Raw genomic sequence first — 16,954 nt, forward strand, 5'->3', positions numbered from 1 at the left:
CTGATCGTGGGGGTCCGAGACTTGGGACCCTCACTGATCAGCTACCTGAGAAGGAACTGGCGCTTGCAGTAGCGCTGCGGCCTTCTCTTAATGTCACATTCATCGGGCACATGGACTAGGCGCAGCTCAGCCTTATGGAAGTGAATGGGGCTGAGCTGCGATACTAAGTACAGCCGCTATATAATGTACTGCGCTGTCCTTGGTGAGCATGGAGAAGGCCAGGAGCCTCAGTGCCTTCTCAAACAGCTGATCGGCGGGGGTCCAGCATGTCAGACCCCCACCGTCCAGATACTGATGATCTATTCAGAGGATCGGTCATCAGTAGTAAAGTCTCGGAAAACCCTTTTAAACTCTCCACTATTTCAGTGTTGCATGGCGGTTTCATTTAATATTGTGTAGGCATGTATGAATGTATTATTTAGCCAATGAATGATAGTATTATGTGAGCACGTATGGAAGTGTTGTCTGGCACTGTATGGCAGTGTTATGTGGGCACTGTGTAAAGGAAGTATTAATTGGTGCTGTATGGCTGTATTATTATTCCGTCACTCAATCACAGCATTATGAGGGTAATATATGAAAGTGTTGTTTGGTACTGTATGGCTGTATTATTTATGTAACACCCCCGAGTGGTGTTGACGCTCCTACACCCTGCTACTGTCCTTAATGGTCTAACATGAAGTCATCTATGCATTATGTTCCAGGTCCTCTCCATAATGTGCCTCTATAATAATGTTTGCAACTGTTTATAACATGTAATGTGCCTGGTTCACCAGCAGGTGGCAGTAAACCCGTCAGATCTGTAATTATGTAGAATGGAGCTAACCATTCCATTCTAACCCCCCTCTGGAGAGAAGTGGGCGAGTCCTATTTCCTGGAGATAGGGTGGGGACCAGTCAGAACTGGTTTTAGTGCTAATGATAGTGTGTGTGTTGGTAGGGACTCCATGTTGGAGCTCACCGGATTCCATCACATCCCTTGGCTGAACATAAGCCCGACCAAAGAGTGAAGCACAGCATCACAAAGTAAGCAAAGACACTAATTAAGCTTGTCAGGACAGCAGAGTCAGATATAGCAGAGTTGAGTTTGCCTGCCATTTTAATGCTAAAGCCTGCTGGAACCAAGATAAAGCCTGAAATCTGTTTTGGAAAAACGTTTACTCAAGTAAAGCTGCCATTGAACTTCATCTCAAGGTCTGGACTCAAGTTCTTCCTTAATCCCTCAATTATTCCCTTTATTTATTGCTTCGGAGCCAAAGCCTGGGGTCCAGTGGTATCCAGGTAGGAGCATCGTGACACACATAAAGGGACATTTCCTACACCTGGGACACATTATATAGAGGGCCCTAGGGGGAGGTGCCCGTTGCATTTAGGCAATAAGTGATAGTATTATTTGGGCATTGTTTGGAAGTACATTATTATTTGGTACTGCATGGCAGTAGTGTTTAGGCAATGAATAATAGTATTATTTTGGCAGTCTTTGGAAGTACAGTATTATTTGGTGCTGCATAGTCAGGTTATTTAGGCGCTGAATTGTAGTATTATGTGGGCGTTGTTTTGGAGTGGTGTTTGATACTGTATAGCCAGATTATTTGGTCACTGAATGACATTATGTGGACATTGTATGGTCATATTATTTAGGCAATGAAGAGAATATTATGTGGGCATGGTATGGAAGCATTGTTTGGTACTGTATTGCTGTATTTTAAAAGCATTAAATATTAGTACTGTTTGGGAATGGCGTGATAGTATTATTTGGTGCTGTATGGTACAGTAGTATTGTGTGGACAACGTATGGAAGCATTATTTAGCATTGTATAGCAGTATTAGTTAGGCAGTAAATATAACTATTGTCTTGGCCTTGACTGGAGTATTATTTAGCACTGTATGAAAGTATTATTTAGGCACTCAATGGTAGTATTGTGTGGGAGGTGTATGGAAGTATTGTTTGGCAGTATTCCGGTATCAGTATACCATCTGATAACAGTAAGGTCTCTACGTCTGCTCAGGTCCCTGTTCATAGTGTGATATCATTTAGAATGGGCCAGTTTCACATGCAAGACGTGGCGCCTCTGTAGGTTTACAGCGGCAATCTGGCTAAGGGCATACATACCGTACCATAGACATAGGAGGTCCATTCTGTGTGGCCCCTGTAGTTCTGTAATGAGAACTGCCGGGACCATGTCCAAAATTTTCCCAAGAATCATGGAAAGGGTGTGGAGGGGCAAACTTACAGCAGGTCCTTCTGTTTGGATGGCAAAACCCAGCACTTTATTGGGAGGAGGGCATTTTGGTCTTTGTTATGTGGCCCACTCTCTTCCGTGAATGCCTTTTGGTCTGAGTGATGGGGCCAGATCACAGCCATGAACTTACCGTAAGTCATTGCCTACAGATATGTCCTTCCTCATGGATCCCTCATATCTTGAGATGTGTGGCACCAGATGACCAGCGTTGAAAAATAAAACATGACTTGACGACACTCTGTCGGGAGTTGTCCATGCTATATGATGCTTCTCTATCCGGCCACCCACAGGTTGTGATGTTAATTGAAACTTGTTAAGGGATTTTCCAGCATATTGTGGGAATCTTTTGAATTTGTATTATGCGAAATTCGCGGAAAGGTAATGGTGGGTTCACCAGAATGTGGCACAGGGGCGTGCGTGCCGATGTGGCCGGATGTAGTGGTAGTAGTTGTACTCACTGTTCTAAAGCTTCGGCATGCAGTGACGGGAAGGGCGTGATGGTTCTTCCCTTGGGGGCACACTCCGGATCTTGAAACCCTTCTGCCTGATGGAGGTTGAGGTGCCCTTGATGTTGATGATTTTACGGTGCGAGACAGGGTCCTGTTGTTGTGACGCCAGCACCTTGCGGTGTAAATGTAACAATGAAGAGACAGTTGTGCAGCCAAGCAGTATTTTTACTGGAGGATTCAAATGCAAACAGATCAGGACACGTTTTACATGCAAGAGAATGACTGATGTTAAACAGGAATGCAGTATCCTCAGATATTACAGTTCTCATGGCTGCACAGGTATGAATAGGCCAAAAGGTGTCCCTAAAATAATTGAAGTAATATTTCTTACGCTGCACTCTGCACTTTGTAAACTGACTTGCACCGTAGCATCCATATTTTATGAAATATCTTGCAAAAAAAATGGCGTTCCCCTCAGTCACAGGCTACCACTTCTGCAACATTCATTGTACAGGTTGCTAGTCCACTTTTTCAACTTGAGATGTGGAAAGTTACACAGGTGATCGGACTGTTTAGGTGTTTATTCAGACTGTTCAGGTGTGCATCTAGGCGTCTGACTCTTCTCCTGGACATGGGTGCCATAGTGCTTATGAGTCCTTTTTAGCCACTTATCTCTACCGAACTTCCACTATGCTCTACTTTTATCTGGCTGGCTTGCTGTAGATGTTGTGGCTCTATCCTGGGTGGACCCAGGTCCAGAATGAGCTTGAGTATCAGCTACTACATTTTGCATGTGTTGTGTTCTGATTGCTGCCTGGACATCGACTAGACAGGAATGAACACTGGATCTAGAACGTTGTGCCCCCTTTTATATTGAGGGTGACACCAGCCCCATCTAGTGGTGGCTAATTATTCTCGGGGGCCCAAACTCTATATCATCAACAAGTTTAATAGGTTTTGTAACCCTTGTGTCAAGGGATTGGCTCCAAAAGCAGCTCCAAATGCAATTTATATCCTGGACCTTTGGGACCCTCTATAGATTCAGCAACTGGGCCCACCAAAGAATTCTCTGGTACTCTGGTGGGCCAGTATAATGTGACTCTTGGAGCAGGGTGCTGCATTCGAAAGTGCAAACATGCCAGAGGGGAACCCATGCCTCTTATAGGCATGTGCATCATCACCCCCAATGTCCCCTTACTATCAAGTAAAGGATGGAGTCATCTAGGAGACAGATTCCAATAATGAGAATGACCTTAGGTCATTCTCATTATCAGGATCTGCTAATTCCCGAGTGTGGGGAGAATCGGGAAGTCTTCGTATCTGCTCATCTCTCCTGATAACCTCTAGCGTTGGCATGACTTGATGCGTATGGAGTTTTCATCATCTCCCGATCCTCTTATTAAGACTGTATCCTCTCCTTGCTGCTCAGATACAAATCATTTCGGCTTCATCATTCTGTGGGCTTGGACAATTTTGTTGCTATTTATAGAAAACGTACGACTTGAATTCGGTTGAATTCCTGCACTGAGGAGCACATGTCGCGCATTGGAAATGGATCAGACTTTAACCAGCAAGCATGTGTTTTAATTAGCATTTTAAGGCTGTCAGAAGAAGCCTTTGTCTCTTGCCAGCCTTCCACATATTAAATAGCAGAGATGGCGGACTGGAAGGAGAGAGTAGATACAGAACTGACACATTGTAACAAACATTGAAGATCTGAACCTATCGTTTCCTTCCATAGCACAATTCCAAAGACCAGTAACTGTGCTATGGATGCTGGTGGCCTGGCGTGGTCAAAGCAATCAGGACCATACCTGGGGCACAGCGAGCCTTCCTGTCACCCAAGGCAAAGATTCAGTTTGTTCTCTAAGGCCTCATTCACATATCCATCAAGGAGATCCGGCAGGCTTTTCTGGCACAGAGCAGCCTGCCGGATCTCTAAGGATCCAGCATTGCCAGATTTTTTGCTCACCACCAGATCCTTATTGACTGTAATGAGGTCCGACCGTGATCAGGTTTCAGATGGAGAAAACAACGTTGCATGCAACGTTTCTGTGTCCGGCGACATCCGGCATTTGTGCCGGGATAGGAAGCCGGATCTCCTTGACAGATATGTGAATGAGGCCTTAGAGCAAGGCAGAGTGGTTGGCACCCAGCACTTACGGCACATACCCTGGCAAGCTCTTGAGCTACTGTATTTCTTTACCATATCCGGAGAAACCCTAGATTTGATATAGAAAACGTGACTATTTTTTAACAAATAAATAGTGAGTGCAGCTCTGGAGCAACTGGGAAGTACAGGATCAATAATGTAATGCAGCGATGCCCAATATGCGGCCCTCCAGCTGTTGCAAAACTACAAGTCCCAGTATGGCTGGACAACCTACAGCTATTAGGACATGCGGGGAACTCAGTTGTAGTTTTGTAACAGCTTGAGGGCCGCAGGTTGAGCATCCCTGATACAATGTATGTACACAGTGAGTTCACCAGCAGAATAGTGAGTGTAGCTCTGGAGTATAATGCAGGATGTAACTCAGGATCAGTACAGGATAAGTAATGTATGTACACAGTGACTGCACCAGCAGAATAGTGAGTGCAGCTCTGGAGTAAAATACAGGATGTAACTCAGGATCAGTACAGGATAAGTAATGTATGTACACAGTGACTGCACCAGCAGAATAGTGAGTGCAGCTCTGGATATAATACAGGATGTAATTTAGGATCAGTACAGGATAAGTAATGTATGTACACAGTGACTGCACCAACAGAATAGTGAGTGCAGCTCTGGAGTATAATACAGGATGTAATTTAGGATTAGTACATATAAGTAATTTAATGTATGTACAGTCGTGGCCAAAAGTTTTGAGAATGACCAAAATATTAGTTTTCACAAAGTTTGCTGCTAAACTGCTTTTAGATCTTTGTTTCAGTTGTTTCTGTGATGTAGTGAAATATAATTACACGCACTTCATACGTTTCAAAGGCTTTTATCGACAATTACATGACATTTAGGTCTCATGCACACGACAGTATTTTTTCACGGTCCGCAAAACGGGGTTCCGTTGGTCCGTGATCCGTGACCGTTTTTTCGTCCGTGGGTCTTCCTTCATTTTTGGAGGATCCACGGTGTCCGCCTGGCCGTGCGGAGCCAAACGGATCCGTCCTGACTTACAATGCAAGTCAATGTGGACGGATCCGTTTGACGTTGACACAATATGGTGCAATTGCAAATGGATCCGTCCCCCATTGACTTTCAATGTAAAGTCAGGAGTTAATATACCATAGGATCGGAGTTTTCTCCAATCCGATGGTATATTTTAACTTGAAGCGTCCCCATCACCATGGGAACGCCTCTATGTTGGAATATACCATCGGATTTGAGTTAGATCGTGAAACTCAGATCCGACAGTATATTCTAACACAGAGGCGTTCCCATGGTGATGGTTAGAATAGGGGGAACGTGATTTTAACAAGGGGGGGGGAGATGTGAGGCCGCACTGGCCACCAATGATGGGAGATTCGAAACGTGATTTTAACTGGGGGGGGGGGAGAGGGGGGCCGCACTGGCCACCAATGAATATAATATTGGGGAGGGAGGGGGTCTGCCCCCTCCTGCCTGGCAGCACCTGATCTCTTACAGGGGGCTATGATACGCACAATTAACCCGTTAGGTGCGGCACCTGAGAGGTTAATTGTGCGGATCACAGCCCCCTGTAAGAGATCGGGTGCTGCCAGGCAGCAGGGGGCAGTCATGTACACAGTTCGTAGTATATTCTAACTTGAAGCGTCCCCATCACTATGGGAATGCCTCTGTGTTAGAATATACTGTGGGATATGAGTTTTCACGAAGTGAAAACTCATATATGAAAAAGCTTTTATGCAGACGGATCTGCAATCCGTCTGTGTGAAAGTTGCCAACGGCCACGGACGCGGATGCCAATCTTGTGTGTATCCGTGTTTTTTCACGGACCCATTGACTAGAATGGGACAGGTCATATTTTTTTGACGGACAGGAAACACGGATCACTCAATGGGTCCGCAGAAAATCACGGAAAACGGATCAACGGCCACGGATGCACACAACGGTCGTGTGCATGAGGCCTTATGCAAAGAGTCAGTATTTGCAGTGTTGGCCCTTCTTTTTCAGGACCTCTGCAATTCGACTGGGCATGCTCTCAATCAACTTCTGGGCCAATTCCTGACTGATAGCAACCCATTCTTTCATAATCACTTCTTAGAGTTTGTCAGAATTAGTGGGTTTTTGTTTGTCCACCCGCCTCTTGAGGATTGACCACAAGTTCTCAATGGGATTAAGATCTGGGGAGTTTCCAGGCCATGGACCCAAAATGTCAACGTTTTGGTCCCCGAGCCACTTAGTTATCACTTTTGCCTTATGGCACGGTGCTCCATCGTGCTGGAAAATGCATTGTTCTTCACCAAACTGTTGTTGGATTGTTGGAAGAAGTTGCTGTTGGAGGGTGTTTTGGTACCATTCTTTATTCATGGCTGTGTTTTTGGGCAAAATTGTGAGTGAGCCCACTCCCTTGGATGAGAAGCAACCCCACACATGAATGGTCTCAGCATGCTTTACTGTTGGCATGACACAGGACTGATGGTAGCGCTCACCTTTTCTTCTCCGGACAAGCCTTTTTGCAGATGCCCCAAACAATCGGAAAGAGGCTTTATCGGAGAATATGACTTTGCCCCAGTCCTCAGCAGTCCATTCACCATACTTTCTGCAGAAGATCAATCTGTCCCTGATATTTTTTTTGGAGAGAAGTGGCTTCTTTGCTGCCCTTCTTGACACCAGGCCATCTTCCAGAAGTCTTGGCCTCACTGTGCGTGCAGATGCGCTCACACCTGCCTGCTGCCATTCCTGAGCAAGCTCTGCACTGGTGGCACTCCGATCCCGCAGCTGAATCCTCTTTAGGAGACGATCCTGGCGCTTGCTGGACTTTCTTGGACGCCCTGAAGCCTTCTTAACAAGAATTTAACCTCTTTACTTGAAGTTCTTGATGATCCTATAAATTGTTGATTGAGGTGCAATCTTAGTAGCCACAATATCCTTGCCTGTGAAGCCATTTTTATGCAACGCAATGATGGCTGCACGCGTTTCTTTGCAGGTCACCATGGTTAACAATGGAAGAACAATGATTTCAAGCATCACCCTCCTTTTAACATGTCAAGTCTGCCATTTTAACCCAATCAGCCTGACATAATGATCTCCAGCCTTGTGCTCGTCAACACCTGAGTTAACAAGACGATTACTGAAATGATCTCAGCAGGTCCTTTAATGACAGCAATGAAATGCACTGGAAAGTTTTTTTTGGGATTAAGTTAATTTTCATGGCAAAGAAGGACTATGCAATTCATCTGATCAATTGCTGTTATAAAAACTTAAGCAGCAACTTTTCCAATTTCCAATATTTATCTAATTCTCTAAACTTTTGGCCACGACTGCATTTTTTCTATGTGCAGAAATTGACTCGCCTTACGGATTTTGAAATTCTCAGCATGTCAGTTGTTTGCGGCAGCATGCTGGCTCAGTGGTTAGCACTGGTGTCCTGGGTTCAAATCTGACCAGGGACAACATCTACATTGAGTTTGTAGGTCCTCCCTGTGCTTGCATGGGTTTCCTCCGGGTTCTCCGGTTTCCTTCCACACTCCAAACATATTGATGGGGAACATAGATTGTGAACCCCATTGGGGACAGTGTGATGTCAATGTCTGTAAAGCGCTGCGGAATATGTCTGCGATATATAAGTGCATACAATAAATACATTTGTGATATTTCGCACTTCATGTACAGTAGTTTCTCCCACAGACTTCAATGGGGTTTTAAACAGAAAATCAGCGCCAGTGTCACATCTGCCATTCCTGAAATCTGCCCTGTCAAACTACTCAGCATGAATGTTAAAATGTCTTCATCAGAGCCAACCTGCAGACGAGCTGAGGGATCAGGTTACACCACCTGACTATATTCATTATACCAGTAATTCTATTATGTGATATTTACCACTTATTATTACCATGTGATGGAGGCAGAAGTCAGGAGAGGCTGAAGAAAAGGTTCATAGTATGACAGCCGAACCTGAAATGATGGATGAAAGCTCCAAAGTGATGTCAAATTTCTCCTGCTGGATCCACATTATTATTCATATCACGTAGGAGGTAGTATTATAGTAGTTATATTCTTGTACATAGGAGGCAGTATTATAGTAGTTATATTCTTGTACATAGGAGCAGTATTATAGTAGTTATATTCTTGTACATAGGAGCAGTATTATAGTAGTTATATTCCTGTACATAGGAGCAGTATTATAGTAGTTCTATTCTTGTCCATAGGAGGCAGTATTATAGTAGTTATATTCTTGTACATAGGAGCAGTATTATAGTAGTTATATTCTTGTACATAGGAGCAGTATTATAGTAGTTATATTCTTGTACATAGGAGCAGTATTATAGTAGTTATATTCTTGTACATAGGAGGCAGTATTATAGTAGTTATATTCTTGTACATAGGAGCAGTATTATAGTAGTTATATTCTTGTACATAGGAGGCAGTATTATAGTAGTTATATTCTTGTACATAGGAGCAGTATTATAGTAGTTATATTCTTGTACATAGGAGGCAGTATTATAGTAGTTATATTCTTGTATATAGGAGGCAGTATTATAGTAGTTATATTCTTGTATATAGGAGCAGTATTATAGTAGTTATATTCTTGTATATAGGAGCAGTATTATAGTAGTTATATTCTTGTACATAGGAGGCAGTATTATAGTAGTTATATTCTTGTACATAGGAGGCAGTATTATAGTAGTTATATTCTTGTACATAGGAGCAGTATTATAGTAGTTATATTCTTGTACATAGGAGGCAGTATTATAGTAGTTATATTCTTGTATATAGGAGCAGTATTATAGTAGTTATATTCTTGTACATAGGAGCAGTATTATAGTAGTTATATTATTGTACATAGGAGCAGTGTTATAGTAGTTATATTCTTGTATATAGGAGGCAGTATTATAGTGGTTATATTCTTGTACATAGGAGGCAGTATTATAGTAATTATATTCTTGTACATAGGAGGCAGTATTATAGTAGTTATATTCTTGTACATAGGAGGCAGTATTATAGTAGTTATATTCTTGTACATAGGAGCAGTATTATAGTAGTTATATTCTTGTACATAGGAGCAGTTTTATAGTAGTTATATTCTTGTACATAGGAGCAGTATTATAGTAGTTATGTTCTTGTACATAGGAGGCAGTATTATAGTAGTTATATTCTTGTATATAGGAGCAGTATTATAGTAGTTATATTCTTGTACATAGGAGCAGTATTATAGTAGTTATATTCTTGTACATAGGAGCAGTATTATAGTAGTTATGTTCTTGTACATAGGAGGCAGTATTATAGTAGCTATATTCTTGTACATAGGAGGCAGTATTATAGTAGTTATATTCTTGTATATAGGAGCAGTATTATAGTAGTTATATTCTTGTACATAGGAGCAGTATTATAGTAGTTATATTCTTGTATATAGGAGGCAGTATTATAGTGGTTATATTCTTGTACATAGGAGGCAGTATTATAGTAATTATATTCTTGTACATAGGAGCAGTATTATAGTAGTTATAGTCTTGTATATAGGAGGCAGTATTATAGTAGTTATATTCTTGTATATAGGAGCAGTATTATAGTAGTTATATTCTTGTACGTAGAAGTTAGTATTATAGTAGTTATAGTCTTGTACATAGAAGCTGTATTATAGTAGTTATATTCTTGTACATAGGAGCAGTATTATAGTAGTTATATTCTTGTACATAGGAGCAGTATTATAGTAGTTATATTCTTGTACATAGGAGCAGTATTATAGTAGTTATATTCTTGTACATAGGAGCAGTATTATAGTAGTTATAGTCTTGTACATAGAAGCTGTATTATAGTAGTTATATTCTTGTACATAGGAGCAGTATTATAGTAGTTATATTCTTGTACATAGGAGCAGTATTATAGTAGTTATAGTCTTGTACATAGAAGCTGTATTATAGTAGTTATATTCTTGTACATAGGAGCAGTATTATAGTAGTTATATTCTTGTACATAGGAGCAGTATTATAGTAGTTATATTCTTGTACATAGGAGCAGTATTATAGTAGTTATATTCTTGTACATAGGAGCAGTATTATAGTAGTTATAGTCTTGTACATAGAAGCTGTATTATAGTAGTTATATTCTTGTACATAGGAGCAGTATTATAGTAGTTATGTTCTTGTACATAGGAGGCAGTATTATAGCAGTTATATTCTTGTACATAGGAGCAGTATTATAGTAGTTATATTCTTGTACATAGGAGCAGTATTATAGTAGTTATATTCTTGTACACAGGAGGCAGTATTATAGTAGTTATATTCTTGTACATAGGAGCAGTATTATAGTAGTTATATTCTTGTACATAGGAGGCAGTATTATAGTAGTTATATTCTGGTATATAGGAGGCAGTATTATAGTAGTTATATTCTTGTATATAGGAGCAGTATTATAGTAGTTATATTCTTGTATATAGGAGCAGTATAATAGTAGTTATATTCTTGTACATAGGAGGCAGTATTATAGTAGTTATATTCTTGTACATAGGAGGCAGTATTATAGTAGTTATATTCTTGTACATAGGAGCAGTATTATAGTAGTTATATTCTTGTACATAGGAGGCAGTATTATAGTAGTTATATTCTTGTATATAGGAGCAGTATTATAGTAGTTATATTCTTGTACATAGGAGCAGTATTATAGTAGTTATATTATTGTACATAGGAGCAGTGTTATAGTAGTTATATTCTTGTATATAGGAGGCAGTATTATAGTGGTTATATTCTTGTACATAGGAGGCAGTATTATAGTAATTATATTCTTGTACATAGGAGGCAGTATTATAGTAGTTATATTCTTGTACATAGGAGGCAGTATTATAGTAGTTATATTCTTGTACATAGGAGCAGTATTATAGTAGTTATATTCTTGTACATAGGAGCAGTTTTATAGTAGTTATATTCTTGTACATAGGAGCAGTATTATAGTAGTTATGTTCTTGTACATAGGAGGCAGTATTATAGTAGTTATATTCTTGTATATAGGAGCAGTATTATAGTAGTTATATTCTTGTACATAGGAGCAGTATTATAGTAGTTATGTTCTTGTACATAGGAGGCAGTATTATAGTAGCTATATTCTTGTACATAGGAGGCAGTATTATAGTAGTTATATTCTTGTATATAGGAGCAGTATTATAGTAGTTATATTCTTGTACATAGGAGCAGTATTATAGTAGTTATATTCTTGTATATAGGAGGCAGTATTATAGTGGTTATATTCTTGTACATAGGAGGCAGTATTATAGTAATTATATTCTTGTACATAGGAGCAGTATTATAGTAATTATATTATTGTACATAGGAGCAGTATTATAGTAGTTATAGTCTTGTATATAGGAGGCAGTATTATAGTAGTTATATTCTTGTATATAGGAGCAGTATTATAGTAGTTATATTCTTGTACGTAGAAGTTAGTATTATAGTAGTTATAGTCTTGTACATAGAAGCTGTATTATAGTAGTTATATTCTTGTACATAGGAGCAGTATTATAGTAGTTATATTCTTGTACATAGGAGCAGTATTATAGTAGTTATATTCTTGTACATAGGAGCAGTATTATAGTAGTTATATTCTTGTACATAGGAGCAGTATTATAGTAGTTATAGTCTTGTACATAGAAGCTGTATTATAGTAGTTATATTCTTGTACATAGGAGCAGTATTATAGTAGTTATATTCTTGTACATAGGAGCAGTATTATAGTAGTTATAGTCTTGTACATAGAAGCTGTATTATAGTAGTTATATTCTTGTACATAGGAGCAGTATTATAGTAGTTATATTCTTGTACATAGGAGCAGTATTATAGTAGTTATATTCTTGTACATAGGAGCAGTATTATAGTAGTTATATTCTTGTACATAGGAGCAGTATTATAGTAGTTATAGTCTTGTACATAGAAGCTGTATTATAGTAGTTATATTCTTGTACATAGGAGCAGTATTATAGTAGTTATATTCTTGTACATAGGAGCAGTATTATAGCAGTTATATTCTTGTACATAGGAGCAGTATTATAGTAGTTATATTCTTGTACATAGGAGCAGTATTATAGTAGTTATATTCTTGTACACAGGAGGCAGTATTATAGTAGTTATATTCTTGTACATAGGAGCAGTATTATAGTAGTTATATTCTTGTACACAGGAGGCAGTATTATAGTAGTTATATTCTTGTACATAGGAGCAGTATTATAGTAGTTATATTCTTGTACATAGGAGCAGTATAATATTAGCTTTTTTCTTGATCTTGGGGATGTTGTAGTGGTAGATACATTGTTGTACATTGGAGAAGTATTATAGAACAATTGAAATGAATGGGAGCTTTGCTGCAATAACTGCATGGCCACTTCACTGAATGGAGCTCTGCTTCCTATTCCATTGAAAGTGCAAGTTTCTGTGCCTGGAGACTGCAGGGTACAGCTGATTAGCAAGGATGTGGTATGTCAGACCATCACTCATTGGTTATTAACATCTTATACTTGGGATTCGTCTTTAATATCAGGAGTCTGGAAAACGTCCTTAATGAATGCAACTATTTACCCTTTGCCAGATATCATTTAATATTAATAGCTGACAGCCTGAGATTTCCTTTGGAAACAGGGCAGGAGGTTTACTTACCATAAATTGTTATGTAATGTTTATGCTTATTCTTTCTTGTAGGCACTTAATTTTGTTTGAATTTTTGCATCAAGGAGTTGCAAACATCTCTTCGAGGATGACATATTGCAGAGTGAAATGTTTTAATGTTCCCATGAAACATACCTTTACTATACTGTCCGCTTAATGTCATTATTAGGTCACCACATGTATTGGACCTATGGTGTTGGTTCTTTTTTTACTTGTTTTCTGGTCTGCAAGCTTTCTAATGGCCAGAATATATTAGTTATCACTTGCTCCCATCTTGTTGCTGATTGTCTTCTTCTTCTATGACTTCAAGGCATGTTTGCCCTTCCCAGCAATGTTGGCCTCCTTATAACATTTGTGTCTCAAGTTTGTATTTTTTAAGTTGTCTTGTAAAGCCAAGGAATGTCTTTCCTATTGGCTAAAATTAGTCTCAAAAAGTTATACCTGTTCAATTGTGAGTTCTTTCTGTTGACCTCTTCGAAAATAAGTCATTCTTGACTCCTGGAGACCCTAGGAATAGTGAGTCTTCTTGATGTCATGTACAGATGTGTCCACTCTTATCTCTCTGCAAAATTTATGAAGGACTCCAATTTCTCATGATAACAAATTTGATACATTCTCATGCAGACACCTATAGCATAATCAATGACCAACAGTTTTACACTTTCTTCCCCAAAACTTTTAAAATTACCCCATTCATCTAGGTATATCTGAAACCAAGAGGAAAGTTAAGAAATGATACATCTGTACATAGTCTCAATGATAATGTCCATCTTGTTGGTGGCTGTCCTCTTATTCTATTTCATTTCTTTCGAGCATGGTGGTCTTGTTCAGTGAACTAGGCTATCTTATACTACAATGTGGTCCAAATCTATGGAGACACCTGAATATATGGAAACCAGTGGTTGGGAATGTCATACTGTGTGTGGCATATTGCTAAGGGGAAATCTGCAAAGGGTTGTATCCAACACAGCGGCCATTTTGAAAAACACCATCTTTCATCCAAGTCGATATTTGCAAATGGGAAGGGGTGCAGGTGACTTATGCATTGGATAGAAGATTTGATGAGTAATCCATATGTTTATTCTTGCCACAGTTATGAACAATTTTCTTTTTGTTACAACCACAGATATGGCTGTGATATTAACACGTGAGGAGAGGACAGAGATTTCGGTGATCTCCGAGGAGCTCAGTACCTAGTTATTGTAGTGGATTTCAACGCTCGGTCACTCAAGCAGACCATCCAGCCACCATGGCATAGTTGGTAAATTGCTTGCCAAATTTTGACAAACAGATTCAATTTGCTAACTTTGCCATGGCAGATGGGTAATCTGTTACAGCGCTGAGCATTGAAATCTGCTGCAATGACTTGAGTTTTGTGCTCCCAGCACAATCTCTGTCCTCTCCTCATGTGTTGATCTCTCAGTAGCCATATCTGTATCTGTAACAAAGAGAAAAAATATTAATAACTTTGGCAGGAATAAAGATATGTCACATTTAAGCACTAATTTAGATTCTTCATCAAATTCTCTATCAACTACATATGTCACATGCACCCTTTCACATTTTTAACATTATCTTGGTTTCAAAATGGCTGCCGTTTTGGACACCGCTCCTCACAAATTTTCTGCCTTCCTCTTAGCAACATGCTTAACGCAGGATTGCATTGCCAACCACTGTTTCCATTCATTCAGGTACAGGTTACCAACCTGTAGAAGACAATAAGATAAATTGTCCACCAGGTCAACGATACTTCACGTTGAAGGTTGCGTTTAATGTGGTGAAGTGTCTACAATTTAGAAAGCATTAAAAGACGCATATATTTAGACCTTGCTATTGTTACAGGGTCACAAAATTTTGTTTTTGAATACATTTTTTATAGTGTCATTGAAGGTTGTATCCACATTCTAAAGCATCTCTTGTATCTCCTCCTAGGTTATGGGCATGCCGCTCCAGGCACGGATGCTGGAAAGGCGTTCTGCATGTTCTATGCTGTGCTAGGAATCCCTCTTACCCTGGTCATGTTCCAGAGCCTTGGTGAACGAATGAACACCTTTGTGAAGTTCCTCCTAAAAAGAATCAAGAAATGCTGCGGCATGAGGAGCACAGATGTCTCAATGGAGAACATGGTGACAGTGGGCTTCTTCTCCTGCATGGGGACATTATGCATTGGAGCTGCAGCCTTTTCCCATTATGAAGATTGGAGCTTTTTTCAAGCGTATTATTATTGCTTTATAACTTTAACTACAATAGGATTTGGAGACTATGTGGCCCTTCAGAAAAACAGGGCCCTCCAAAAGAAGCCAGTCTACGTGGCTTTTAGCTTTATGTACATTCTAGTGGGTTTGACAGTCATTGGGGCATTTCTTAACTTAGTTGTTCTCAGGTTTTTAACCATGAACAGTGAAGACGAAAGGAGGGATGCAGAGGAACGGGCATCTCTTGCCGGAAATCGGAGCAGCATGATCATCCACATCCAAGAAGATTCACAACATGGTCGGCCTCGATATAAGACCGAAGTTACAGACCTTCAGTCAGTTTGCTCTTGCATGTGCTACAGGTCTCATGAGTACACCAGCAGGGTGGTATCTCATCAAAATTCATTCAGCTCCAAGCTGAACCCACAGTACTTTCATTCTATATCTTACAAGATTGAAGAAATATCACCAAGCACATTAAAAAACAGTCTCTTCCCATCTCCCGTTAGCTCTGTTTCTCCTGGTTTGCACAGCTTTACAGAAAACCACAGGCTAATGAAAAGGCGAAAGTCTATCTAAGGTCACCTTTGTTCTTTTGCCACGGGTCAACATTTTATCTCTCTCTCTGCCCTTTAATTGTTCCTTATTTTTTTGGGAATTGAGACAGAGAGGGGGGACAAAAAAAACACAAAAACATTTCTAGCCTGCCTTCTCTAAGACTCATTCTTGAGCATGAAGCATGAGAACCTTCTACTCCAGCAAAGTATGCCTTACGTTACGTTAAAATGGATTTCAGAGGATTTCGTAATAAAAAAATATACAAATACCGATTCCAAAGTTGCACACAAGCAAAGGGGGGAATTTGTGTGCCGCTCATAGTTATGAACTAAGAAACTTTTTTTTTTAAAGTTATGTTTTGTTTTACAAAAAAAAGGAGCAGGTGACGGGTATCCATTTAAGGCCTCATGCACACGGCCGTTGTTTGGGTCCACATCTGAGCCGCCGTTTTGGCGGCTCGGATAGGGACCCATTCACTTCAATAGGGCCGCAAAAGATGCGGATAGCACTCCGTGTGCTGTCCGCATCCGTCGCTCCGTTCCGCGGCCCCGCTAAAAAAAATAACATGTCCTATTCTTGTCCTCGCTTTGCGGACAAGAATAGGCATTTACATTGATGTATGCCCGTTCCGCAAATTGCGGAAGGCACACGGGCGGCTTCCGTTTTTTGCGGATCCGCGGTTTGCAGACTGCAAAAAACAGCACGGTCGTGTGCATGTAGCCTAA

General features: G+C 40.0%; 1 protein-coding gene across 1 annotated transcript in view; it reads left to right on the plus strand.

Annotated features, from left to right (window-relative positions):
• Nucleotides 1-16,250, plus strand: part of KCNK9 (potassium two pore domain channel subfamily K member 9) — a 203,971-nt gene extending 187,721 nt beyond the window's left edge. The window contains exon 2 of the mRNA XM_040432260.1: nucleotides 15,409-16,250. Within this exon, the coding sequence (XP_040288194.1) occupies nucleotides 15,409-16,250 (842 nt within the window). The remainder of the gene's footprint in view (nucleotides 1-15,408) is intronic.
• The last annotated feature ends 704 nt before the right edge of the window (nucleotides 16,251-16,954 follow it).

Source organism: Bufo bufo, chromosome 5 (assembly GCF_905171765.1).
Source record: "Bufo bufo chromosome 5, aBufBuf1.1, whole genome shotgun sequence".
Taxonomy (NCBI): Eukaryota; Metazoa; Chordata; class Amphibia; order Anura; family Bufonidae; genus Bufo; species Bufo bufo.